The sequence below is a fragment of the Cupressus sempervirens genome, chromosome 11 (genome assembly GCF_028749045.1).
Source record: "Cupressus sempervirens isolate cs-2001-9-10 chromosome 11, ASM2874904v1, whole genome shotgun sequence".
NCBI lineage: Eukaryota > Viridiplantae > Streptophyta > Pinopsida > Cupressales > Cupressaceae > Cupressus > Cupressus sempervirens.
Window position 1 is genome coordinate 583,351,926 of NC_143128.1, and position 27,678 is coordinate 583,379,603.

The 27,678-nt window shown below is 36.1% G+C and overlaps 1 protein-coding gene across 1 annotated transcript in view; it reads left to right on the plus strand.

The window, feature by feature from the left end:
- Positions 1–396: 396 nt before the first annotated feature.
- The window catches only part of LOC149530996 (3-oxo-5-alpha-steroid 4-dehydrogenase (DUF1295)), a 51,830-nt gene continuing 24,548 nt past the window's right edge, over positions 397–27,678 (plus strand). The window contains exons 1-2 of the mRNA XM_089810455.1: positions 397–727; positions 831–1,094. Coding sequence (XP_089666581.1) covers positions 506–727; positions 831–1,094 — 486 coding nt within the window. The 5' untranslated portion in view covers positions 397–505. The remainder of the gene's footprint in view (positions 728–830; positions 1,095–27,678) is intronic.

A 27,678-nucleotide genomic window follows, 5' to 3' on the forward strand; every position in this document is an offset into this window, starting at 1 on the left:
GGTAAATGCTTCTAATATCGCCATTTTGGGAGCCCTTCTGAGTCGAGTTTACTTGCTTGGATGACTACGATGGAGATAAATTTTGAAGAATTTCGTATCTGTTTACTGTTGGGATAGAACTTAATGCGTATTTCACTTTCAAAAAAATGGGATTTTTCTAGGTTCGATGTTGTGCTCTAAATTCATAGTAGAGCCATTTTTCCTTCCCGATATTATTTCTCAATTTAACACATTTTGATTCTCTTATGAAATAAAAATAAAAATAACTTTAAAATAGCTAATTTGATATATCAAACATCATTATAATACCTTCATTCATTCAGTTAGAAAAATAAAGAAAGATTGTACACTTATTTTGTGCTCCCTTTCTACTCCATTGTGGTAATGTAAATGGCTGTTTGTGATTGCTAATTATAAAATTGTATTATAGTACATCGGGTAGAAAACTATGTAAACGGAGATCTGCAGATTGTTATGTATAGTTCACGTCTAACACTCCAATTCAATGAGCAGGGAGATGGGAAGTGCGAGGAACGCTGCATTGGCTTTCATTGTTCCTTTGCCTTCTGTTTTGTTTCATATAGTATTCCTCAAACTTCACAAGCATTCTACTTCAGAGATCTGGAGATGGTGTTGGGCTCACCCCATTGCTCTTGCCAATGCGTTATTTTTGGTCAACGTGGATATACTCTTTTGGGTCATCAGCTTACTGCAAAACAGCACTTGGGTAACCGTTCTCTCTGATCATTGTCCAGTTCATCCCAGTAATTTGTTTTTACAGTTGGAGAATAGTTTATATTGTTTTAAATAACTCACAATTGGAATTGCAGTTGATAGACTTGTACTGGACTGTGTTGCCTGTGATGATGGCTCACTATTATTCTTCCCATCCCTATTCTCAAACAAATCTATGGAGATCAAGGATTGTTATTATTCTGACATGGGTGTGGAGCATTCGTCTCACACATAATTATTTTAGAAGAGAAGAATGGCAATGGGGCGCTAGAGAGGATTGGAGATTCGCTGACATGCGAAAGAAGTATCCCAACAACTGGTGGTGGATGTCCTTCTTTGTTGTATATGTGTCTCAGCAGGTGCAAATTCCCCTATTTTCTTAATATTTTAGAGATTGTACTAGCAACCATTTAATAGTTTGGAACTTTTTTTTAACACCCAGCTGTTTCACTGTCTCTATTACTACGAAATAGATCGTGCGATTATTGAAGCCGCTTATTATTGGTTTTCCTTTTCTTTTTCTGTTTATATTGGCGAACAAGATTAGACAAATACTAACTCCAGCTTGGGGGTACTAAAGAGTCTCAGAAAGTATCACATATAGAACAGAGTTGAACTGTTCTACCACCACACCTTCTACCTTCCTAATAACAGTCCTATAAATTATACAGCTTTTCAATCAGTAAAGCCATTAGAAGAGGTCCCTATTCCTAATTCAACATTAAAACCTGAACAAACAGAAGAATTAGCGTGTTACCCGTCCAAAACATTTACGGAACTTTTGGCAGCAGATTGAAGATTGATATTAATTCAGGAGTCGAGGCACTGGTGGAAGCCTATGAGAACATGTTGAATACGAAGTGCAGATAAATAATTAACAGGATTAGAAATAAAGAACGCAAGACGAAAACCAAATTGAAAACACGGAACACCAGATTTACGTGATTCACCGAATTGGCTACATCAAACAGTATCCATATTTTAATCTATGGGACTTTGAAAGAGAATGCCAACATTCTTGGGAATGGGGGTAATGAAATAATTTCATTGGACTTAAACTTATCCAAAATCTCCCACTTGAAGTCCAACCACCGCTGCAAGTTGCGAGATGTTCTCCCACTTCAATTTTATTTTCACATTTTGGCAATGCCTAGAGAAATCCTGCAAAAACTCTAGTTTCTCCCTCAAAACTATCTTAGTCGATGCATCAACTGGATTACCGTTTGCATGAATCTTTTCAACTTTCAGTTTGCCTTCTTCAAGAACACTCCTAATGAAGTGGTCTTGCAGGTCAAAATGTGATGCAAGAGGATTCAAGGTGTAAGAGAAATTTCGTATCACCCAAAAATATTGTCTAGTTTTCAGTAGGGACTATCTTTGAGCAGAATTACTATTTTTTGGTAAGTTTACTATTTTTAGTAAGTTGTTCATTTGAGTACGGATTGTTCCAATTGTTTTCGTGGAGGTCCATTTTGGATATATAAGTCTGCCTACAAAATTTCGTGGCCAGATCAAATCTAGTTTTGAAGATATTGAATTTTTTGTTGTAGTGAGATGGTACAAAAGTTTGAACTTAGTTTTGAAGGCTTCAAAGACTCCCAAAAGAGGGCCAAACTTTGATCAGGTGGCACTTTGTGACCTCAAGCTGTATAATGCTTTGAGAGGCTCTGAAAAGTGGTTATAGTAGCCAATCAGGTCCACAGTTAACATTATATGGCCTCCAGAAGTTGCGCTACTTTTGGAGAAAAAGTAAAATCTCTTCGTATCCTCCAATGAGTGCCGAAACCTGTTTGGGATATATTTTCGGAATTATATAAGGATGGTCGACCTCAAATGGGGGCTACAATTTCTAGAACTTTCTAGGGCAGTTCAACATCCCAATATAAAGAAGACAAGTAAGAGTTTCTAGGGGAAAATCTGATAGTGCATATAGTGGCTCTGGCTTACAGATTATTGTAATGAAAATGCTGATATGGCTGTAGCATGTTAATTTTCTGAGTATTATAATGTCTTTTCATTGAGAATAATAGATAGCAAGTGTTTCTATTCTTGCAATTTCCTGTTTATTTCTTTGTTGTGTTGTGTGTGTTTGGGTTGGTAAGAGGAGTACCCTTCATCAATATGCTTGGTTTGACTGTTAGATGTAGCATTCTTGGCCAAGTGAATAGTGTTATTGCTATCACAAAAGAGATTGAAAAAATGTTGTTTGCCTCCCAATTTGCTTTCAAATAATTGCTGCAATTATATCATTTCCATTGTGCCTTCAGTGAGAGCAATGTATTCAGCCTTACAAGTGGAGAGTGCAACCACTTGTTGCAATCTAGAAGCTCAACAGATCACCGCTCCACTAAATGTAAAAACATAATCTGTAGTTGATCATTGTTTGTTTGTTCCAAAACATCAGCCATATCAAAATCAACAAAACCTTGTAGTTGTGCAACTATTCATCCAAAGGTCTATATATATGCGTGTGTGTGTGTAAAATCTGTAGTGTCTTTTATATACCATAAGATCGACCAAACCACTTGCCAATGAGTCTTACCATGATTGCTTTTATATATATATATATAAAATCTGTAGTGTCTTTTAAATACCATAAGATCAACTAAACCACTTGCCAATGAGTGTTACCATGATTGCTTATAGATATGTTCGCCACTCCCATTTCGTGCGCAATGATAGGTTGAATGCATACCATGACATACACAAGACTCACAACAACTGATCAATACAAAATACTTTCATGCAGTCTTGGTCTTGTGTCTTGGGACACATCTTGGATGATAAATAAATGTAATCAGCAAGTGTTGTGCTTACAGCCTTAGCACTCGTCATGTTAAACCTGGTCAAAACCTTGTTAATGTATTTCTCTTGTGATAATTTGATCTCTCCTTTCCATTTATCCCTGATTATAGTCATACTAAGAGTCCTATTCACTAACTTGGAACCCTTCATGAAAAACTTGTGAGCTAATTGTTGCTTCAAATCATAAATAACACTCATGCTAGTGCTGTCCACCAGCATATCATCAACATATAACATCAATAAAACAAACTTGCCATTGTACAACAACTTACAGTAGACACAGATCAGATTCACATCTAGTGAATTGTTGTTTTGTTGGGTGGATATTTTGCAACCAACAATTTTGGGTAAAATCCAATTGCAAAATAGGATAACCAGCCACAACATGTGAGATAGAGTCTCTCCTACTATAAATTGAAGGCTCACCTTTGTCACCGTTCCTTGGATCAACTCAAGTTAAGCAAGAAGTTGAGAGATTTTGTAAGGGGTGTTACTAATATTCTTTCCTCTTAGCTTACAGGAAAGAATCCACTTATCCATGAAGCGAGTAGTAGACAAGAGGAAACCTCAAACGACACTTCTATTTAAAGTTGTAAACGGTGATACTGATAAACTAACACTAACTCAAAGGCTAGCTGAAAGCGTACTAGTTTGGCTCTAAGTCCCATTTTAATCTATTCTATAAGAATAACCTCTACCATTGGGGCACAAAGACTTCCAAAAGTAAGGAATTCTAACTATTTTTCATGAATTTGAGATGGTAATACAAGCTAAAGTGAAAGCTCCTAGTCTATTTATTGCCACAATTGCTCCTAGTCAAAGCTTCGGCTTCGATTGCTTTTTAACTCACTATGCTTTATTATTGAACACATAATAATAACATGAATCAAAGGCAATAGGCACAAAGTACAGTCAAAGCTTCTAATTTGCTCTATCACAATTGCTTCCAGTCAAAGCTTTGAATTCAATTGCTTCTTTTATTCAATTTTCTCCCAAATTCATGCTACATAATCAAAGTTATGCTTGCACAAGTGTGGCAGAGCTTTCTTGCATACAACAAAAGACGATTTTTACAATGAGGGGGCACTCCTTTATATAGTCAAAGGAGTTGAGAAAAAGGAAAAAAAAGTGGGAGCAATTCAACCAACTTTGACCCGGTCTAACTAACAAGAGAAATTATTGGATTACATGTTATTACACATGTAAATCGTATTACATGTAATTACACATGTAAATCATATTACATGTATTTACCCATTTTCATGTAATACATCCTCTTCAATTACAAATATGAAAGAAGAAGAAGAAGAAAGACAAAAGAAAAATGAAACAATCCTAGGGATTATTCTCAAGGACCATGTACTTGGTGATGTTATATGATCATAGGATCAGGAGTTCTTGTATTTTGTATCACTGCATTCACTTTGATAACCACGGTGTTGCGTCTATTGATAGCCTCTGACTCTCTTTGATAAATTTTTTGTTATCATTTGAAATCTTGATGTGATCAAGCTTTTTCTCGTTCAAGTTGTTGTGAATTCTCTTTTGTAGATTGACACATTTTGGAGTCTCCGACACTTTGAAAACCTTTTTGATGGTGTTTGGATGTAAACTTGGAATAACTTTCCATCAACACCTTTTAACTTTTTCTTTTTTTTTGAAACAAAGTGCTTGGTGCATTCCCACACAAACTCAGGTTCTCAGACAACCATTAAGAAAATGGAGACCAGATGAATAACCGCTTCTTTGAGAGCTAAAGCATGTCTTCTTGACAAGATATCTCTTTTTTTTTGTAGAAGTTTTGACATATCTTGAAGAGTGTGCCTCAACATGAACATGATAACATCTTCCAATGAGATTGAGTCCTTGAGAACTTTGGGATTTGAGTTACAATGATGCATCCATGAGGGGTGGGTATTCGAAGTATGGATTAGACACTTATGGGACACATATGATAGCTGGAAATGAACCGGAAAGTATATATATTTGGATGGAAAGGGCCAAAGTCAAACTTGGAAAGATGGATTGCAAGTGGGTAATGATGGGCTTTCATGGGTATGGCCAAGAATGCAAGTTGGGATGCATATTGATGTGTGTAAATGATAACTTTTGACTTTAAAAGTGTGACGTTCAATCAAAAATGGGTTCTCTAGATGTCATTACACATAAAGTGGACTACATGTAAAACGAACATGAATTTAGGTTCGGAAGATGGAAATGTGTTAAATGGGAACAAAGGATGAGATTGCATGTAAATGTGGACGGAGGATGAGATTACATGTAATCGCATGTGGAGAATGTGATGTAGTGTATCATGACATGAAAAGTAGAATTACTTGTAAATGCTCTTGAAGTGTAATTGCATATGAAAGGAATGGATGCAATGTGCCTTGGCATGTAATGGCCAATATGGAATGAATCGATGCACTTGCACGAAGAGTTGGAAGGGGGAGTGAAGTGAAATGTGCTCAAATTCTTGGGAAAAAACTTGCAACTTCTTCCAAATGAAGAAAAACGAAAAGCAAGCAAACAAACAACAAAAACAAGCACAAAAAAAACACGTGCTTTTGGTCTTAAACTCAAACATGCAAAGAGGCAAGTTACTTTAAAGTGCAAATTCAAATTTGGAGTTCGGGAAAAATCCAAAAGTATGGAAATGGGAATTTTCATCATTTTTAAAGCAAAATGCACTTTTCATGGCAATATATAGACAAGTGTGCAACTTCAAGCTAAAATATGCATGGAAATAGCAAGATAAGTAAGAATTGATGAGCAAGTTTGAAAATATCCACTTACTTGGAGATCAAAGAGCCAAAATAGCAAGAATCATAAACTTTGAATACCAATTCTCCTCCAAATCCGTATTCTCAAGCAATAATTTGACTTTTTCCATACTTACGTTCAATGAATATTAATGAGCAATGAAGGGTTGAATTTGTTATGAGAATGCCAAAAACGTGGTCTCCAAAGGCAATAACATGCATTAAAACTCAAAAACAACCCACATTGATCCAAAGGAATGGGCTGGAAATACCTTTTTTTTATGATTTTTTAACAAAAACGTGCCCTTTTCATGCAAAATTCTGGGTCGTTTTTGCAAAAATGTGGCCAAAAAATGCATGTTTTGAGTCATTTTTAAATTTAGGAATGCAAAAATGTCTTCCCCAAATGCAAAAAAATGACTTTAAAACACTTAAAAGTGGATAAAGAACCCAAATTTCTGGCGTTTTTAGCAAAAACATGATTCATATAAGGCATGAAATGAAACTTTTTTGACATCTAAAGGCAAAAATAAGATCTTCAATAGCATATATATGGATCAAAACCTCAAAACGACTTATATTAAAGCCAAAAAGTGATCAAAACTGCCCCAAATCTGGGCACAAGAACATGGCTCAAAAATGCCATGAAATGCACCATTTTTGCCATGAGATTCAATGCCGAGGGCATTATAATGCCAAGAGATGCAAAAACCACCCTCTTCTTGGGGGTTTCAAGCTATATCATGGGCAGATCTGCTCATTTTTAGTGAAAAATGTGTTCTTGGAGAGGAAAAACATGAAGTTTTTTGCCCTTCTTTCTTCAAATTCGGGTTCATCATTTGCAAATGCATGAAACATATGCAAAACACATTCTCCAAGTGTCATTACATGTTTTAAAATGCATGTAATTGATCTTTTCATGCATTTGGCACTCTAGAAGTGTCATTGCATATTTTAAAATCATGTTTCAAGGCAAAAACGGATTCTCCAAGTGCCATTACATATTTTAAAAACATGCAAAACTCACTCTAGGAGGGTCATTGCACACTCTAGGAGGGTGGTTGCATATTTTAAGTCAAAGGCATTTACATGCTTTTAGTTCAAAAGCTCACTCTCTAGATGCATTTGCATATTTATGCGCTAAAGGTTAAATTGCACAACTTAAGTGATTTAAATAAGCACATGTCAATTTAATTTTTGATGAAATATTACTTAAATGGGTCATAAATAACATTTACACTATCATATTTAAAATATAATGTGCAAATGACCCATTTAAGTAATATTTAAAATATAATGTGCAAATATCATCTTAAAAGTAATATTTACTAGAGCATTTGATTTAAAAATAAAAAATTAAATCAAACTATATAGTTAATGTAGTCACTTAAGTGAAAAATCAAAAAGCAACTCCACTTAAAAATATAACATAAAGTGCACTATAGTTACTTTAAGTGAAAAAATAAAATGATAAAGTAACTTAAAAACATAACATAAAGTGAATTTATGTTATATTTTTCAAAAAATGAATGTCAACTTTAAAAGATAACATGATATTTTAATTCGCGGAGTTGCACTTGGAGAGTCCATTTTTTGGGCACTAAAATGGTTATATCTTTTGATTGCCAACTCCTATTAAACCCTACGATAGACCGAATCGAAACAAAAACTGAAAGCAATGACTTGAGCATAACCAAAAGACCAAAAGCCAACAAGCACATGCTCAAAACGAGAAAAGGGACGCTTCAAAAATCAAGCATAGGCTCAACAAACAAAAAAACTAAAAAGACTTGACTAAAGAGCCTTCCGTAAAAGGATTCATTATATCAATTGGAATCGATTTGTTGATCAACATTATCCAATTAAATAACGATCTAAACTTTGAGAAAAACAAAACTAAGTTGAAATTTTTTCGTACTGTTACCTACATTTTGTGGTGACAAAATGCACAACAACATTTTCAACCATGAAAAATTCAAACTTGAGGTACCATCATTGTAGAGCTTGTTTGAACCTATACAAGGTTCTCCTCAATTTGTAATAAAAATTATCTTGCCTTTTTCTCAAAACCTTAAGGTTGCTACATATATAATTCCTCTTCTGTATTGCCATTGAGAAATGCAATTTTAACATCAAGTTGTTCTAACTCAGGATCATACACTACTGCCAATCCCAAAACTGCTTGAATGGTGGTCATCTTCACCATTGTTGAGAAAATCTTATTAAAGTCTATCCCCTTTTGTTGATCATGCCCATTCACCACTAATCCAGCCTAAAATTGTTTCTTCCCTTCCTCTTCTTCTTTCAATCTGTATACCCATACATTCTTCAATGTTCTTTGATTAGGTGGAAGCTTCACCAAATCCCCAATTGTGATTGGGCATCAAATCCATTTCCTCCTTCATGGTGTCCATCCACTTCTCACAATTTATGTTGTGGCAAGCATCTTTAAAGGTAGCTGGCTTCACTTGATCAGAAATTAGCAATTTGTGGATGTTATTATTAGGCTTGGATAAAGATTGACACTCCTTGGTGGAACTCCTTGATTGAGGAGTTGTCTCCTATGATTGGCCCTCTCTATTTGTTTGTACTATCTACAAATTTGTCCCCTTCATATTATTTCCAACATCACAGTACCATCAATATTTTTTTTGTTACATGGGGGTGGCCGTGCGACCTAACCTAGTGATTACCAATGGGCGATGCGAGCTAGGGCAAGACGAGTCCCCCATGGGTGAGATCAGCCGCCTGCAAGATGTCTCACCTCTTAAACCTGATAGAGATTTGAACCTGAGACCATGGGGAACTACTCACAACCTCAAGCCAACTCATTTACTTGTGCAGACTACAATACCATCAATATTACCAATATTATTATTGCAAATATCACCAACATTTCCAACATTACTTTGCTATATACCCTACATCCCTAATTGACCAAGGCAAGAGTTAATGTTTGCAAGTAATTATTCTCTAATCACTAGTAATTGCCTAATTGTGTTGTCAGGTGATTCCGAGTTGTTAGTACTTGTTAGTTAGTGAACAGGGTAAATACATTGCTTGTGTATTACCAATATTGCCTTCACCATTGTTTGGTAACTGAAGAGGGAGAGGAGGCAACTCTTTCATTTGCCACATGAGAGTAGCATTTTCCTCATGTCGTGGCAGAATGAAAATGGTGTCAGAAAGTTTTACACCAATGAGCCAAGGCAAAGATGGATGTGTGGGGACAAAACTAAAGATGGAGGGGACCACGTGACATCCACCTCCCCCACATTGCGTAAGGCATAAGCAGGTGGTGCAGACTGCGAGATAGTAATTTGTAGTGTTGCTAATGAACGTAGCAAGGGGAAAACATTGGAAAATTGTTTGGGATAAACTTTGTCATGCACAACACATTGTGGCCGTGAGGAGTCAAGTGGCTAGTGAGGAAATGATGGAGATGGTAAGGAAATAGATTGTGTGCGAGAATACATAGATAGTGAGATCATTATAATTGTTGGGACCCCCTCATATAAGTGTTGTGATTGATGAAATTCTCTTTTAGTTTTTGTGATAGTGGGAAGGAAAATTACTTGCATTGGATGCAAGTCTCCCACTTGATCTGGTGCTCCTTGGATAGACTGTCCCACCTGATTTGGTGCTCCTATATTCTGTCCTACCATCGGTGGCTGTAGATTTTGACCACCTTTCTTAATGTTTGATAAAGACAGATATTCCATTGCTTGTGTTCCCTACGGCTTGCAGACCTGGAAAATTCTTTTAATTTAATATGACATCCTTGCTGCAAACTAGTTGTTTGGCATTTGGATCCCACAATTCAAAACTATACCACTCCTCTCCATAGGCAACAAAGATACATCATTTTGATTTGGGATCCAGTTTTGTTCTCTTCTCCTTGGAAACATGACTAAATGCTTTGTATCCAAAGACCCATAGATGAGTGTAGGAAATTTTTCCCAACCATTTCTCCTTCAGAATGTCAAAATCAAATCAAGGTGAAGGGCCTCAATTAATCAAATTTAACATTATGTTAACTACCTCTGCCCAAAATTCCCTACCGAAACCTGCATTAGAGAGAATACTACAAGCTCTCTATAAAATATATCAATTCATCCCCTCAATTGCACCATTCTCTTGAGGGGTGAATGGAGCGATCTTAATACATTGGAAACCATCATCTGCACAAAAATTGTCAAACTCCAAAAGAGCCAACTCTCCACCATTATTCATTTGTTTATTCCTAGTTTGATTTTTGACAATGGCTTTGAAAACTTGATATTTGCTAAATATTTTTTATTTCCTAATTAACATAGAAACCCATACTTTGTGAGTGCAACCATCAAGAAAATGACAAAATAATTTGCTCCTGAACAAAGGCTACCTTTGTGGGACCAAACATGTTTGAGTGTACAAGCTCCAAAGGCTTTGTCTTCTTGTCCTCTCCAGTCTTTGGAAAATTGATCCACCTTTTTTCCCATAGGTACAATGCTCACACAACTTGAAATCAACTAACTGGAATTTGATCCCTTTGAGCAAGATTTCAAGTCCCTTGTTGCTCATATGCTTGAGCCTCTTGTGCCAAAGCTTTTTTCTGCTATCAATAAGCTCCATCGCAACTCCCAACTTCAACACAGCTCCCTAACACATATAGAGTTCCCAATTTTCTGCCTCTTGCAATCATTAAGGCTCCTTTGGCCACCTTCCAAATGTTTGAAGAAAAGGTGATGTTACATCCATGAGCATCAAGTTGTCCAATAGAAATCAGAGTCCTTTTGAAATTAGGATCATGTTTCACCACTTAATTATATTAAGAATGTGGGCAGAGAAAAGTGCAAGAATAATTAAACACAAATATTCCATGCTACTTCTTCATTTAACACACTTGCACATTTATAGGACTCTTTAAAGTCCTGTTTTTTAAGGAAAAAACATTCCTAAATACATTGAGGTTTTTTTACAATCTCTAATCAATAACCTCTTAAACAAACTATACGACTAATAATAATATAAAGTTGTTTAACATTTTAGGATTATGGTGACACTTATTTAGTACTCAAATGTACTCTTATTATGTTTTCCTATGTGAACACTAATTCCCAATTCCTCCCCTTAGTGTGAACATAGGGAGATTGTACATCATAATAGTTGATGACCACTCGCTTAGCTCACCAAACACTATAAGATAAGAGTAGGAACACACACATCTACTCATGGAACCACAAAATAGCGGCTAATATACCTATCCAATGTCTTACATCAGATTTGGATAGGGATAGATACATCTACCCAAAAACAAGGTTATGAATATGGACTCACTCTTCTACTCAAAACTATTATGATTGGGGATAAACACTTCCAAGCACATGCATCATCTTGTGAATGTGGAAAAACACATCCACTCACAAACAACCAACAATAGTGAGTGGGGACAAACACATCCAACTAATAAATGGGAATGGAACATTGTTTATTATTAGCCCCTCCACTCCCACAATGTGAAACACTACCAAAGTACACAACCAAGAACACTAAATATTAAATCATATCATGCTGCATATTAGAAAAATAAAATGTCACTAAAGATGATGAGTGGCCCCATCGTTGGTGATTAACAAGAGGTTGTTGAGTTTATTCCAGCCTCCTATGCCTTCAACCTCCAATTAATTTAATTTAGAGAACATATTCCTCCCCACTGTCTTCATGTGGAGGATCTTCGGCAGTGTTGTGACCTATTCACACATTGTCTATCAAAGATGGGACCCCGGTCTTTTGTCCACTTGGCTTGTTTGGTTTTGGCTTTCTTAATGGCTCTAGCAATAGTCTTTTAGGTTCTCTTCGGTTCTGATTAAGAAATGTTAAACTTGGTTGTCTTGATTGAAGTCTGGTTCTCTGTATTTAAGGTTTCAACTTTAGAATATTTTCAGATAGAGAATCATATATTTGAATGGGACGAACTTGTGTGTTATAAGAGGGAAGAATCAAATATGAGGAACCACAATAGAAAAAAGGTAAACCAATATGAAGGTGATCCTAGATGAGGATGATTGGGATCTTGAACTCAAGACAATCGCATTCAAAATATTCCTCGAGTATAAATATGTTTTCTCGTGGATGTACAAGGATTCGAAAAGAACACAATCGGAACTACGTGTCCACAGGATTCCTCTTGTATCGGGTGTATAAGCCAAATAAAAGAGAACATACCACATGATTAAAAACTACACCGCCAAAGTGCTTTAGATAGAAAAGGTATTGGAGGCAAGCATCATTTTCAAGGTACAAACAAGTAACTAGGTTTCTCCTATTGTCATCTCCCTAAAGAAAGAAGCAAAGAAGATTCATATTCATTTAGATTTTAGGTGCCTCAACACGGTTACCATTAAAAACCCCTTCCCGATCCCATTGGTGGAGAATATATTAGAAGAGGTGTGAGGGCATGAGATGTGCTCATTCATGTATGGATTTTCCAAATACAACCAAATCAGCATTGTTGAGGACATATTAAAAATCACATTTGTGGTCAAATGAGTGCACTTGTACAACCAGATGCCTTCTGGATTGTGCAACACCCTTTCCATATTCCAAAGTTAATACAAAACATAGTTGACAAAATGTGCTTTGGCAATTTTAAAGCCTTCTGGGTCAATTGGTCTATCTATAGTGGGAAAGAATCCCGCCTCATGGGACTAAAGGAATGGATAAAAAGATGTCGAAGAGCATGGTTGGCACTTAGTCTAAAGAATTGTCGGTTCATGGTACCGTAGGATAAATTACTTAGCCACTTAATATGGAATGAGGGGTTAAAGGTAGATGCAGACAAAGTGGGGGTCATTATTCAGATGGATACCTCAGAGGACGTGATAGGAGTTAAATCATTCTTGGGGCATGTAGGCTACTATCGAAGATTCATCGAAGGCTTTCAACAAATCTCTTACCCTCTTGATCGATTGATGCGGAAAAGGAAACCGTTTGTATGGGGTGTAGAGCAAGAAGCCTTCAAAGAACTTGAGTCTAGATTGATGTGTGCCCATCTTCGCATACCCCAACTAGAACAAGGAATTCTATGTACATGAAGATGCCTCAAAGTCTCAAACTATGCCATTGGCACCACCTTGGTAGAGGTAATCCTCGAGGAGTTAGATCACCCTGTTAAGAATATTAACCAAGATAAACCTACAGGTCTGACAGTATAGACCGTACTTCCTCTTAATAGTAATATATCTCTAATGTTGGCATTTAATGATATATATATCTCTCCTATAGGTGCCAAGTTAGGAAGGGTTATGTCCCTTGAGGGACATACCCTTTAGAAAGGATATATAATTAGGTTGTAAATGCAGATTATAGGACACACAGTTACGACAATCTGCTCCTATAAGCATTTTATATCCTGCAATTTATATCTGAGATGCTCTATCACAATAAAAGGTTAAATATTCAATATTGTATTTGCATTATAATAAGCACTAATTTCATCAATATTCATACTACTTAGAAGATCATTCTCAGCATATAAGACTGGATTAAAAGTCTAATTGAGAGATAAGGATTTAGTAGAAACTTTACATGGTATCAAAGCTCTAGTAATCAAACCTAGGTTCTGCTAAATTTCAATAATCAGATTTTGTACACGTCAAGCAACAATCTTCTATCTTTCATGGCTTACACAATCAAACTTGAGGACAGGTTTGATGGGAAAGAGCACTTTGAAGCCTGGAAGTTCAGAATCATGATGATTCTTGAAGAGAACAATGTAAAACAATTCATTGATGGAGCATCCAAACAACCCCCAGTTGAACCTCACAAATCTATCTAGAGCAGAGGAAATACCCCCAGTTGAACCTCACAAATCTATCTAGAGCAGAGGAAATAGAAAAGCTATTCAAATCATCTTGGATGGAGTTAAAAATGATATTGTAGCTATGCTTACAAAACATCAAACTGCCTTTGATATGATGAATGCATGACAAAATACCTATGAAGTAAACAATGCAACTAGGGTTCTTGCACTAAAAGGGCAATTGAATTACATTCAGATAAAGAAAGGAGAATCGATAAGTTCTTACTTCTTAAGAGTTGCCGGCATTAGAGATGAACTATCAAGCATAGGAACCATAATTAGTGACACAGAATTAACACTTATGGCTATAGATGGATTGTTGGATTCATGGGAGACATTCACACAAGGAACAAGTGCCAGAGATCAGCTCTCGGACTTCGACAAACTTAAGAATTATTGTCTTCAAGAGGAATCAAGAAAACTAAAGAAAGGAGGGAAACCAAAAGTAGAAGATGAAGAACTTCATGTTCTTAATACAAACTCCTATAAAGGCAAGAAAAAGCATTTCAAGAAGAAAAAGGGAAATCAAAAGAATGGAAAGCCCAAGAAAGATCTATCTAAAATAAAGTGTTTCAAATGTGAAAAATTTGGACACTATAGATCTAATTGTCCTAAAAATTCCAAACAACAGGCAAATTGTATAAATGTCATTAGAGAAGAAGATACTTATGATCCTGAGAACCGTGTTTTGCATTCCTCTCTATCAAATGAAATTTCAAAGAAAGCATGGGTAATTGATAGTGGATCTTCTAGACATATAACAAGATACAAAAAAACTCTAGATTCTTTATCAGAGAAGGTTAATGGTGAAGTTACCATTGGTGATAACTCAGCACACTCCGTTGAAGGAATTGGAAATTCTACTTTGAAACTAAAATCAGGAAATACTCTTTTTCTTAAAAGTGTACTCTATGTACCAAGGATTAAAAGAAACCTAATCTCAATTACAACACTTGAAGATGATGGACACAATGTTGCATTCGTGGATGGAAAAGTATTAACTTGGGTTAAGAACTCTTCCATCAAGAAAGCAAAGTGAATTTGTCAAAGAAAGGGATATTTGTATGAATTGAATACAAAATCTAGTCGATCCATTCAAGCCCTAGTCCACGAAGCTGAAGATTCAAATGAAATATGGCACAGAAGATAAGGGCATCTAAATTTTAAAACTTTATCAGCTATGGAAAAGATGGTTACTGGATTACCCAAATTAAATAAAGACCACCTTAATATTTGCAAAGGGTTTGCTCTAGGTAAAAGCACCAAAAGTCCCTTTCATGATAGTACTAGGAAAACGAATAATGTACTAGAATTAATTCATTCAGATTTATGTGAACCTCTGTCTGTTCCTTCTCTTGGAGGATTCTGGTATTATATTCTGTTCATAGATGACTTCTCTAGGAAAACATGGATTAACTTTTTAAAATGCAAGGAATTAGAAGAAATCCTACAAAGATTTAAAGAATTCAAAGCATTAATTGAAAATTTTTCAGGACATACAATTAAAGCCCTTAGAACTAATAACAGAGGAGAATATACCTCAGACTTGTTTAAAAGGTTTTGTAAAGAATTAGGGATTAAGAGGGAGTACACTGTTCCTTATAACCCAAAGAAAAACGGGGTAGTAGAAGAAAGAATAGGACAATTATAGAAGCTGCTAGGGCTATGATTTTTGACCAAAACCTAGAATATTATCTTTGGGCAGAAGCCTCTTGTACTATTGTATATATTCAAAACAGAAGTCCTCACTCCTATCTTAAAGATAAAACACTTGAAGAAGTATTTACTAAAGTAAAACCCAATATAAGTCATCTTAGAATTTTTGGATGTCCTATATATATCCATGTTCCAAAAGAAAAGAGAACCAAGTTAGAACCCTCTAGGAAGAAAGGTATTTTTGTAGAGTATAGTGAAACTTCTAAAGCATATAGGATTTTCATACTTCGACAAAAAACTATTGAACTTAGCAGAGATGTAATCTTTGAAGAAGATCTTGCATTCAAAAGAGCCATAAGTTCTGATGAACCTTCTCCTTTATCTAGTTCTGAAAGAAATAGTGAATATGGGTCACAGAGGGAGAACTTTGAAGAAATCGAAGATGAAATTCAAAATATAAACCTTGAAGAAAATTCAAAGAAAAGACCACTTTGGGCCATTAAAATAGTTAAGTAGCTCAAGACTTTGTTGCACCTTCCGGAACAATCAGAGAAAGCAAAAGACCTAAAAGATTCTCTGATTATACAACTAACATAATTGGTTTATCCAAAACAGAGCCAACCAATCCATCTGATGCTATTAAACATAAAGCTTGAAAAGAAGCTATGACAGAAGAATACCAATCTATCATGAAAAATGATGTTTGGGAAATTGTTCCAAGACCTAAAGGAAAATCTATTATTTCTTCGAAGTGAATATTTAAAATAAAGCATGCTGCTAATGGTAGTATTGAGAAGTATAAAGCCAGATTTGTAGCCAGAGGATTTTCTCAGAAAGAAGGGATTGATTATGAAGAAATCTTTGCTCCTGTTGCCAGGTATACCTCCATAAGAGTAGTCTTAACAATTGCCGCATCAAAGGGATGGAAGGTACATTAGATCGATGTGAAAACAACATTCCTAAATGGAAAGATTTCAGAAGAAATATATTTGGAGCAACCTGAAGGATTTGAAACTCATGATCCTAACGCTTTTGTTTGCAGGCTCAAGAAAGCTCTCTATGGGCTTAAACAAGCTTCCAGGGCCTGGTATGAAAGAGTTGATAAGTATCTCACTAGCTTAGAATTCTCCAAGAATAAAGCTGATCCAAATTTATATTATAAAAGAGATAAAGATGATATGGTAATTCTGATAATGTATGTTGATGATCTACTAATAATAGGTGATGATCATCTCATAGATCAGTGCAAGAAAGATCTAATTAGAGAATTTGAGATGAAAGATTTGGGACTCCTTCACTACTTCCTAGGACTGGAAGTACGACAGAATTCTGACAGTATCATACTAAATCAAGGAAAGTATACATTAGATATTTTAAAGAAATTTGGAATGTGGAATTGCAAACCTATACCTTCTCCAATGGAGACTAATCTACATAAACTTAAGAAAACAGTTGCAGAATCACCATCCATAGATTCTACTCTCTACGGACAGATGATTGGGTCTCTTATATACTTAGTAAATACAAGACCAGATATTTGTTATGCAGTTAATGCCTTAAGTCGGTTTATGTGTGAACCGAAGGAGATTCACCTAGTTGCAGTTAAACACATTATGAGATACTTACAAGGCACTCTTAATCTCGGACTCAAATATGAGAAAGTTGCTTTAGACTTACATGGATTCATTGATTCAGATTGGGGTGGAAGTGTTAAAGACAGGAAAAGTACTTCAGGATGATGTTTCAGTTTGGGATCAGCAATGATATCTTGGATATGTAGAAAGCAGTCTTCGGTAGCACAAAGTTCCACAGAAGTCAAATACATTGCAGTAGTGATGGCCTCCCGAGAAGTAGTATGGCAGAGGAAGTTACTTGTGGGATGATTTGGGCAAGCTATGAATCCCACGATTATTCATTGTGATATTTAAAGTTCCATCAAGCTCTCAGTGAATCCAGTTTTCCATGATAGGTCCAAGCATATTGAAATTCCTTACCATTATGTAAGAGATATGGTAGACAGAAATTCTATAAAATTGGAATACATTTGCATTGCAGATCAGACAGCAGACATACTCACCAAACCTCTATCTAGAGTGAAGATAGAACACCTCAGGAGGAGACTTGGAATGGTTGAGTTGTAATCCATTTGTACTCTCTTGATTATTAATAAAATAATTTTATTTTGTTAGGCTATTGACTGTTATGGGCTCCACCATTTGTAGTCATTATTTTAAGAGGTGACGATCTCTGAAAATAATGAACACTTGTATAAAACATTATGAGAGGTGACGATCTCTTAGATAATGTGCTAAACAGTAGAGTTCTACTGTAAGATCTAGATGAGTTCAAGATCATATTGTGATGTTGACATTGCTATGTTCATGGGTCACAAATTGGATACAGGAAGAATCTTAGTATTCTCCGGGTTTATCCCGTATTCTGGTAGATCTTAAAACTCAAGATCATGTTGTGATATGGAAATACCAGTTTCTATGAAATCATAACTTGGATAAATGAAGAGATTACTCTTTAGATTTATCCTATATAATATCACTAGTGGCAGTGATGTGTCTTATCATAGGTTTAGTAATATGACTTTGTATCATGTGTTCTATGATACCACTTACTAAGAGGAGACAGATAGATATAGAGTATTAATTCTTGCTTATTCATCTGTATTGGTGTTGCTAGATATAATATCTCTTTGTAGGATTATCGAGTTAAGGAGGAGTGTTAAGAATATTAACCAAGCTAAACCTACAGGTCTGATAGCATAGACCGTACTTCCTCTTAATAGTAATATATCTCTAATGTTGGCATTTAATGATATATATATATATATATCAAGTTAGGAAGGGTTATGTCCCTTGAGGGACATACCCTTTAGAAAGGATATATAAGTAGGTTGTAAATGCAAATTATAGGACACATAGTTACAACAGTTTGCTCCTATAAGCATTTTATATCCTGCAATTTATATTTGAGATTCTCTATCACAATAAAAGGTTAAATATTCAATATTGTATCTACATTATAATAAGCACTAATTTCATCAATATTCATACTATTTAGAAGATCATTCTCAGCATATAAGACTGGATTAAAAGTCTGATTAAGAGATAAGGATTTAGCAGAAACTTTACACACCCCATCTTCTTTGCTAGCCACCTCCTATCAAAAGTTAAACATAACTACAATAGGACTAAGTGGGAGGCACTTGGCATGGTGTACTCTATACAAAAAAAATGGCACTATCTGTTGGCGACACCATCCACATTTTATGTGGACCATCAGGCACTCATATACTAGGTCAACAAGTCGATCATCCAAGGGAGGGTGAGTAGATGACACCTTATATTACAAGAATTCACCTTAAACATTGTGGTATGGTCTAGGAAGAGCCACATCATAGCAACCAACTCTCATAGATCAAATTGTTGGAGCTTCCTGAGGGAGTTAATGAAGATTTCCTTGATGCTTACCTATTTAAAATTGCAGTGTTCCCATCATGATACACAAGTATTAGCGAATACTTATCTACATCCACATTTTCATAAGGCATGCCACCAAGTGAGCAGAGGAAACTCACTTTGAACAGTAAGAGATTCCATCTCATCAACAAACTGCTATACAACATGGGACCAAATAAAGTTCTATGAAGGTGTGTAATGTGAGAGGAAATTCTTAGAGTATTGAAGGAGTCCCATGATAGGTTGACAAAGGGTCATGTAGGGCTGAATGCCCCTCATAGAAAGTGTTGCTAGTTGGATTATGGTTGTCGACTCTTCACATGGATGCTCAAGAATGGGTACTTGGATGAGATACTTACCAAAGGGCGAGCAATGCATTGAAGATGGAGCTCATGCCCCTATTTCCTGCACAACTGCAAGAATTGTTTGAAAGATGGGGTCTTGACTTCATTGAGCCATTGAAGGTGAATAGTACACATATATGCAAATACATTGTTGTGGCCATCAAATATTTGATGAAGTGAGCAGAATCAAGGGAACTCCCAAACAATACTGCACTTAATATAGCTAGATGCTTCTACGAGCATATCGTCACACGATTCGATATACCCATCTCCATCACAAGTGATAAAGTACACTCCTTTGCAATAGTGATGTACGAGTTGATGGAACTCTTGTTCTCAGAAGGACTTGGGCCTCCTTTTGTGATCTTTTCTAATTCTTTTTATCAATAAATCTTTTCTTGCTTTTATATTTTTCAGCAATAATTAGGCTACTATATACTTTACATATCCTTAGTCAAACTGTTCAGAATAAATCATAATCATTGCACAGATAACTCAAATGTTATTAAACACTTCATTTTCAATAATTTTGTGAACAAAAGACTTTAAGGCATTTGTATTCAAGGGGCTTGATCTTTTTTTTTTATCTGCATTCATTGAAGTAATGTGGCATATTCATATTCGGCTGTGTGATTTTGAATTTTAGGATTGATTGCAGGTTGACTCAAGTGCATAAACCTTTGAGGGATATGGAAGGAAACTATTCATCTCAGAAGAATCCTAATACTTACGAATAATATAAATTGTATCCCTTGCTTCTCTGGATTAAATAATCCACAAATGGTACAGATGGTGTCACTATTCAGGTTATTTGTATTGTGTAGATTAAAAAACACTAGAAATTCATATGTTTATCTTCTGACTAGTATATTCATCAATGGAGGTTCACAGAATGTTACAAGGCCAAAATATTATCATTATTACTTGAAAGAAAGAATGTTTTGAATCATTGCTAGTAGGAAATAAGCTACAAACATATCATTCAGATTATGCATGTAGTAAAGGCCCTACAATAATCGTTTGCTATATCCATGGTTGAGGAATGTGTGAAATGCAAAATAGAAATCAGAGAAATAAACGATGATTAATAGTCCATCACAAATTTACATAGGTAGCGCTTAACGAGGCAAAACAAGCAAAGCCTTGAAATCATTATTTCACCATGGTCAAAGTTGGATGATGACATTAGATGATTGTTGGTGTTGTTGACTAGGATGCTACCATCAACGTTTCAATTCTCAGCTCAAACCCTAATACAAAAAGGTCACTTTAAGGGACATGTCAATGAAATGAAATTCAACATTTTTTATCAATAGATTGTGGCTTGAATAGTTTGGGATTGTGTTGTAGAGCACATATGACTACGCATCACCATTCCTATTTCTTGATTTTCAATAACTTATTTTGGAAACCAATTCTTCATCTGGAAGATCATTGGGATTTTTTACAACATTTATTATTATTATTAATTGTCTTATTTGGAAACTAACGTCTGAATGGTGCTATGCCTCTATCACATGTATTGAATATATACAGGGAAATGGAGGATTTCTGCATATATGAAGTATGGATTTTCCAGTATGCTCACACAGTCAATGGTTCTCGAAAGCAGTAGCAAGTTGCTATGTAGGGAGAGTCAAAACTATGTTTCAAATTTGATGATTGATGAGTATGTGCGAATGAGATGCTCTTTAATAATGGCTGACATAGAAAATATCGATGAAAATGAATGAACCTGTCACAAGTCATTTGTTGTGTATATAGACTTTAGGATATTTAGTGCCAAGTTGTATGCAATTCCATTTACAATATCGAAAACCATATTCTCAGATATCCAAATGAAGGAGCACACGCAGGATAGGGAGGCTTTGCGCGCTTGAGAGATGTACACTGATGCAGCGGGGATGTACTTGATCATTTAAGGATATCATGGAAATATTCGAGCCATAGAGATCTTTGAACACACACAATTGTGCATATGAAAGCGTCAATAACTACGACCATCTTGTATCTTTCTCTGATAACGATATATATTTGTGCTCCAATCATCGTGATTTTTGTTTGTTTGTAGATAAACATAATCATCGTACTAGCTTTCTGTTATCGGGGGCTAAATATATACATACACACACACATATAAAAGAATTTGAAGGGCCTATTAACAAAGACATCATAATGAAGTCATCTTGGATGGAGAATTGCCATGGAAGCCCGAAGGATGTGGCAAAGAAGCAATGATGACAGGGATCTTGACGCCCAGTTTGTTTTTTCTAAGTATAAAAGTTTCAAGTGCCCTCGGTGGTTTCAAATATACAAAATAACACATACTCAATCTATGCATTAAAATGTTGTCCTAAAAGGACCATACAAATTATATATTCGAACTATCTAATTAGTTAGTGGGCGGATGATGTTTCTCGCTTCTCTCAAATTAGAGTGATCTGCCCACTACTAGATGCTCAAATCGGACCCATGCCTTTCTTGGGTGTTCATGCATGAGGGCCTTTGAAAATCCAATGATTACAGATGGGCTTTCTCAGGAACTAAGTAGAGCCCCAGTAGAATAGTAGGGGCCCGATCCCTAGCAACTCCCTTAGAATAGAAGGGGCTTTTGACACCCTTATCCCCCTAAACTAAGCCCAAAGGAAATTATAAAAGGCACGCAAAAAATACAAATAAAGGAGGGGAAAAAGAGAAGAGAGGAGGAAAATAAAATTCAATTTAAATTAAAGTAATAATCTTTCATCATAAAGGGAACCCTAATTGTGGGAAAATGAAAGCATAAAATATGAAGGAGAGCTAGTGTTGCAAAAAACACAAATGAGAATTGTAGGAAGGAGAAATAGTTGAACACTAGAAGGCTGCAAAAAATTTATGGATCTTACAATTGCAGCCATACAAGGAGAGAGAAACTAGATTCTATTAAGGAACAATGGCCATATGATAGTCATGGTACGAAGGGAGTCATATACAACAAGCCATATGGATATCACCATATGAGTGGAGTTGCACAAAGAAGATTGTATGGGTATTATTATACAAATGGAGTTGCATACAAAGGGTTGCACGGAAGCTACCACACAAACATGACTTGTGATCACCACCAACATACGAGCAAGGAGGCTTTTGTATAGATGAACACCATACATATAAGGCGAAGGAAGCACCATACTTTACACTTCCTTACGAAAGAGGTACCATAATACAAGATAGGCGAACACTATATGATGTAAACCCATACAAAAAAGTTGATTGTATGCCGCAGAAAGGACTTGGGAACATGCCACACAAGTCAAGAAGATACACCACATGCTGTTGTACAAAAATTTGAGCAGAATATGTACAAGCATAAGGGCCTAATGAATGGGCAAGAATGAACAAGTGCAAGGAAAAACAAAATACCATATGATTAAAGTATTGAGAGTGGACCATACAACTGAGGAGGATAAAGAGACAATGGTGAAGAGCAGTTTTGAAAACCCTAGTATAGGAAGTAATGACATAAAGTAGGAAATGACAAAAAGAAGGCATCACAAGAAGACATGGCCACATCAAGCAACAAAAAAGAAAGTAAGGGAAAAAGTGCAAAGAAACGAACCGGTAACTGCAGCCTCTCACATTTAAAAGTGTAGGACTTGGTGGGAAAACACCCTAGATAATCACAAAGTGAACAAATCCCTGCTGAAGGTTGAGGTAGACAAAATACTTTTAATGCATTTATTAAGCCTTTGATAATTCAAACCAGTATTGCGTATGATAATTATAGGATATGATGGCCATGCACACAAGTACATAATACAATACTTTGGGCTCATAATGGTGGTATCCTTCACACCGAAGGAGTTCAGAAAGGTATTTGGTGTCACCTACAAGGGTTGTTTGGCGATGAGACCATCATCCAAAATTTTCTACTCAACAAAAAAAGTTATTTCTTAAGTTTGTATGCAGACCCAACCTTACTACACAAGAATGGTACAATTTGTAGAGCAGGAACAACAATAGGGGATTGAAGAAATCCATCATCATTTTAGTAGTATGGAAATTTATTCTTAATTTGGTAAAATGAAAGCTTACAGGATTGAGAAGGGCCTCTAATATAGCCATGTGGATGGTGAGATTGATGAAGTCTCATGAATGGAAGGGTGTACAATTGGGCATAAGTACTTTCATAGCCCATTAGGGTTTTTTTGAGCCTCAAACATAAAACTTTCTACATCATGTCATAGAATTGTTTTTAGAAGCACTAAAAACCTAAGTACCGCCAGATTAATGGAGGAAGTTTGTGCCAATGAGTAGGGTTAAATCATATAAGCCAGCCATGTGTTACTTGATGCATTTAGACACCCTCGCAGCTGGAGGGGGGGAACCCCTTTCAAAGACATGACAACAAGAAACTCGTACACATACATAAGTGCTTTCATAGCCCATTAGGGTTTTTTTGAGCCTCAAACATAAAACTTTCTACATGCAGGTCATGACATAGAATTGTTTCTAGAAGCATTGAAAACCTAATTACCACCAGATCAATGGAGAAAGTTTGTGCCAACGAGTAGGGTTAAGCCATACAAACCAGCCATGTGTTACTTGATGCATTTAGATACCCTCACAGCTAGAGGAGGGTTACCCCTTTGGACCCCATTAGAAGATGTAACAACAAGAAACTCCAGCACATACAAAAGAGGAAAGGGACGAGTACAGTAAGGGGGAAGAAGAGACTGTCAGTTTCTTCCTTAGAAAGTGGGAGCAGAACAGAGGAAGGGTTATGTATGGTGCTACATGAAGGGGATTGTGTAGAGGTAGAGGAAATAACCAAGGGAGTCAAAGTGGCATGCAGCTGAAGGTGTCACAGTGAAAGAAAAGACAAGAACAATGGCCAAACGTGGAGTGAAAAAATCTGTAATAACAAAGATCATATTCACTCTAGCAAAGCTCACACCAGTATGTACAATAAGGTAACACTCATTTACAACCTGTCAAAGATTACCTTATAGTTCCTCTTGGTTGTTTCCAAAGATGTCTCCCATGACTTCTGTAAATGGCTCAGAGAAATAATCTGCTCATGCAATCTAGTAGTTGTCTCATCCATATTGTCTATGGAAACAGTGTCTCACAATTTAAGTGTTTCTTCTGCCTTCTTCATGTTTTGTTGCATAACCTCCATGCTAGGGAATAGAATGGATTGCATCTCAAGTAGATTCATCATTCTACTATCTTGTTCGTGTTGCAGTTGCCTTATCTTGTGTAAAATCTTCTCTCTCCAGTGAATGAAGTAACTGAGCTTGAAATAGGATCAAGCTTACTGCTTAGGTTCTCCAACTCTTTTTGTGCTTCACCTTTCTGTTGTTCCAGATCCTTGACAAATTCTGAGTAATGCGATACGGTAGTGAACAATTTTCTGGCCTCATTCAATATTGATTTGGTGTCCTTCACTAGATCTTCTTGCTTCTCCCGATCTGCAGTGACCTTATCCATTGGCTTGCCTATCATTTTCTTATTCAAGTTTTCTTCAACAATATTCATTGCTACGGTCTGCAAATAGGGACCTTGATCAGAAATTGCTTTGATCAAAGTGTCCATTTGATTGATTATTAAATCTCCTTCATTGTAGGTTGTATCAGGAACTAATTCAGCTACGATGTTTCTAGCTTACTTAGGACTCTCTTTTATGGCCTTCCTCTTTAACTTTTCTGAGTACTCAAATAATTCCGTAGGCTTCATCTTGGTAATGTCCACGGATGTAGGAATGACATCTTCTTCTCCTAAATCCTCTTCTTCTTCCTCTGCAAGGATCTGCGCCAGTTTGTGCCTTTTCTGTGTACTTACCTCAAGACTCAATTTTCTTTTTACATTATATTCTTCTTCAACCTTTTTCTAATGTTCTTCTTGTTGGCTTCCTGCAATCTTTTCTTCCTTCTTCTCTGGGATAGCTTCTTCTATCTGTACCTTAGGGGATTCTTGTTGGCCATTTATGTCAACAACTTCAGCTTCAGTTCAACTGGTTGGTGGGATCTCCACACTTTGACCGTTAATAGATTGTACCTATTCTGGAACATCTTGAATAACATCACTAATTATCTGGTTAATGGTAAATGTGTCATCTATCTAAATAGGTGTGGACTAAATCCTTTTGTGATGCAACTTCCTTGGTCTTTAGAATACTTTTCCACATTCAGCTGTCTCATTATGCAAGCTTTGAATATCCTCAATTAGGATTCTTGTAGTTTCACTCCAAACTACTTGTGAGCTTCGAATGTTGCTTTAGCGTCTTCAGGGCTCATCTCAGTCTCCATTAGTGCTTTCCCAATGATTTCCTTATCTATTTGCAATGTTGAGGTCCACCATACGTCAATCAATTGGTACAATTCGTCAGCAACAAATGAATGTATCTCCAAGGGTGTTCTACTAAACTTGTGAAGCTGATACACAATTGCATCTTCAAGCTTCTTCTTATCTTCATCACTCCCAATGGTATATTTTCTCTGGACTGTTGCAAGTCCACCAGTTTCCAAAATACCTTTAGCTATTTCATCAATATTAGGGGCATTCCTTGTTACACCTTTCTTCTTCAGTTTTGAGGCTTCCTTGTCTGATTAAGTTATTTCTGCTTCTTCTTCTTAAGACTGTATCTGCTCTTTCTTTTCTTCCCAGGAGTTTCCTTCTTAGAAGTTCCTTGACCTCTCTTCCTTCTTGTTTCACTCTTTCTTTCTTTGGATACTATTTTGGTTTGCGTGCTCTTTACTCTTATGTATCATGCAAGGATGTTAGCAGATGGGTCTTCAATCACTACAGTAGCAGGAAATGATGTGCCTGCTTGGTCGCCACCATTTTTTTGTTCCTGGCTTGTTGACATTCTTCTAGTCTTTCTTTCAGTCACCAGTGTCTTAACTCCTTCTGGACATCTGCACAGGTTTCATCTTATGCCCCAAATGTTTTTGCCTTCTTCTTCACAGGCTTGGACAACAATTCATCCACATGTTGACTTACAAAGTCATCTTCTACCTCATAGCCCATAGGTGGAAGCCAATGGGTTCTGGGCTCTCTAGTCTGCATTATACATGAATCTGTATCTACTAGGAAACAAATATCATCTTTACACTTTCTACAATGTTAGTAAGGATTCTTTCACATTTATGTATTTTAGATTGAAAATCTGTAAAATAACCCCATATAATAGAATTTAAGTTTTCACCTAACTCCTTTATGAATTCACCTATTTGTGTAACCATCGGTCTGTCTTTAGTGAGTAAATGGAAATCAGTCAACTAAGCACCAATTACAATGGTGACTAAGAAAAAATTGTTTACTAAGCAGCAATTACAATGACTCCCATGTGCCACTCGGGATGGGCCCCTTGTGCCCTAGGCATGACCAAGAGCTTTTTACCCCGAGTGATTGGGGCCTAGAAATATCGTATCCCAATTTTTTTTTATAATTAAAATATCTGAGATCATACCTATTGACAAGTAATTACACAAGCTGACAACAGTGACTATTCTACTAATGAAACTAACAACGAAGCCAACTGTATGATACAAAACCATACTAAATAGAATTTTTCTGCTATATTTTTCAAACCCTCCAAAACTGGCCAAAATTTTTCCAACTCAACAACCTTGGTGTTTAAAATTTTCATATGAAAATATAAGCTTTGAAGCCTTACAAAGTCATTGGTGAGATCCATTTTTCCCAAGAATGCACCCAGCAAAAGTCCCTTCTGAAATCACCCCTAGAGTGAGAAGGGGCTTGCAGATTTGAAGCTCTTATACCAAATAAGAGACACAAAAGACTCAAGCAACCAAGATCACTCTAAAGCCAAAAACAACCTTCCGCAAGAGAGTAGCAAGAAATAAATTGCTAGATTGTATACTGCATTAGGATACATAAAGTAAAAGAGGAGCTCTGCTTGTATAGTCAAGGTTGAGAGATGGGACAACGTAGGATTATGACAAGTGTCATAATCTTATGGCATGAGAGCCAAGAAGTAAATAATATAAAGTTGCCTTAAGTAAATTAAATATGAATAGGACCTGGATGTTCCTACTTCTGAAATATTGTCCCCTTCA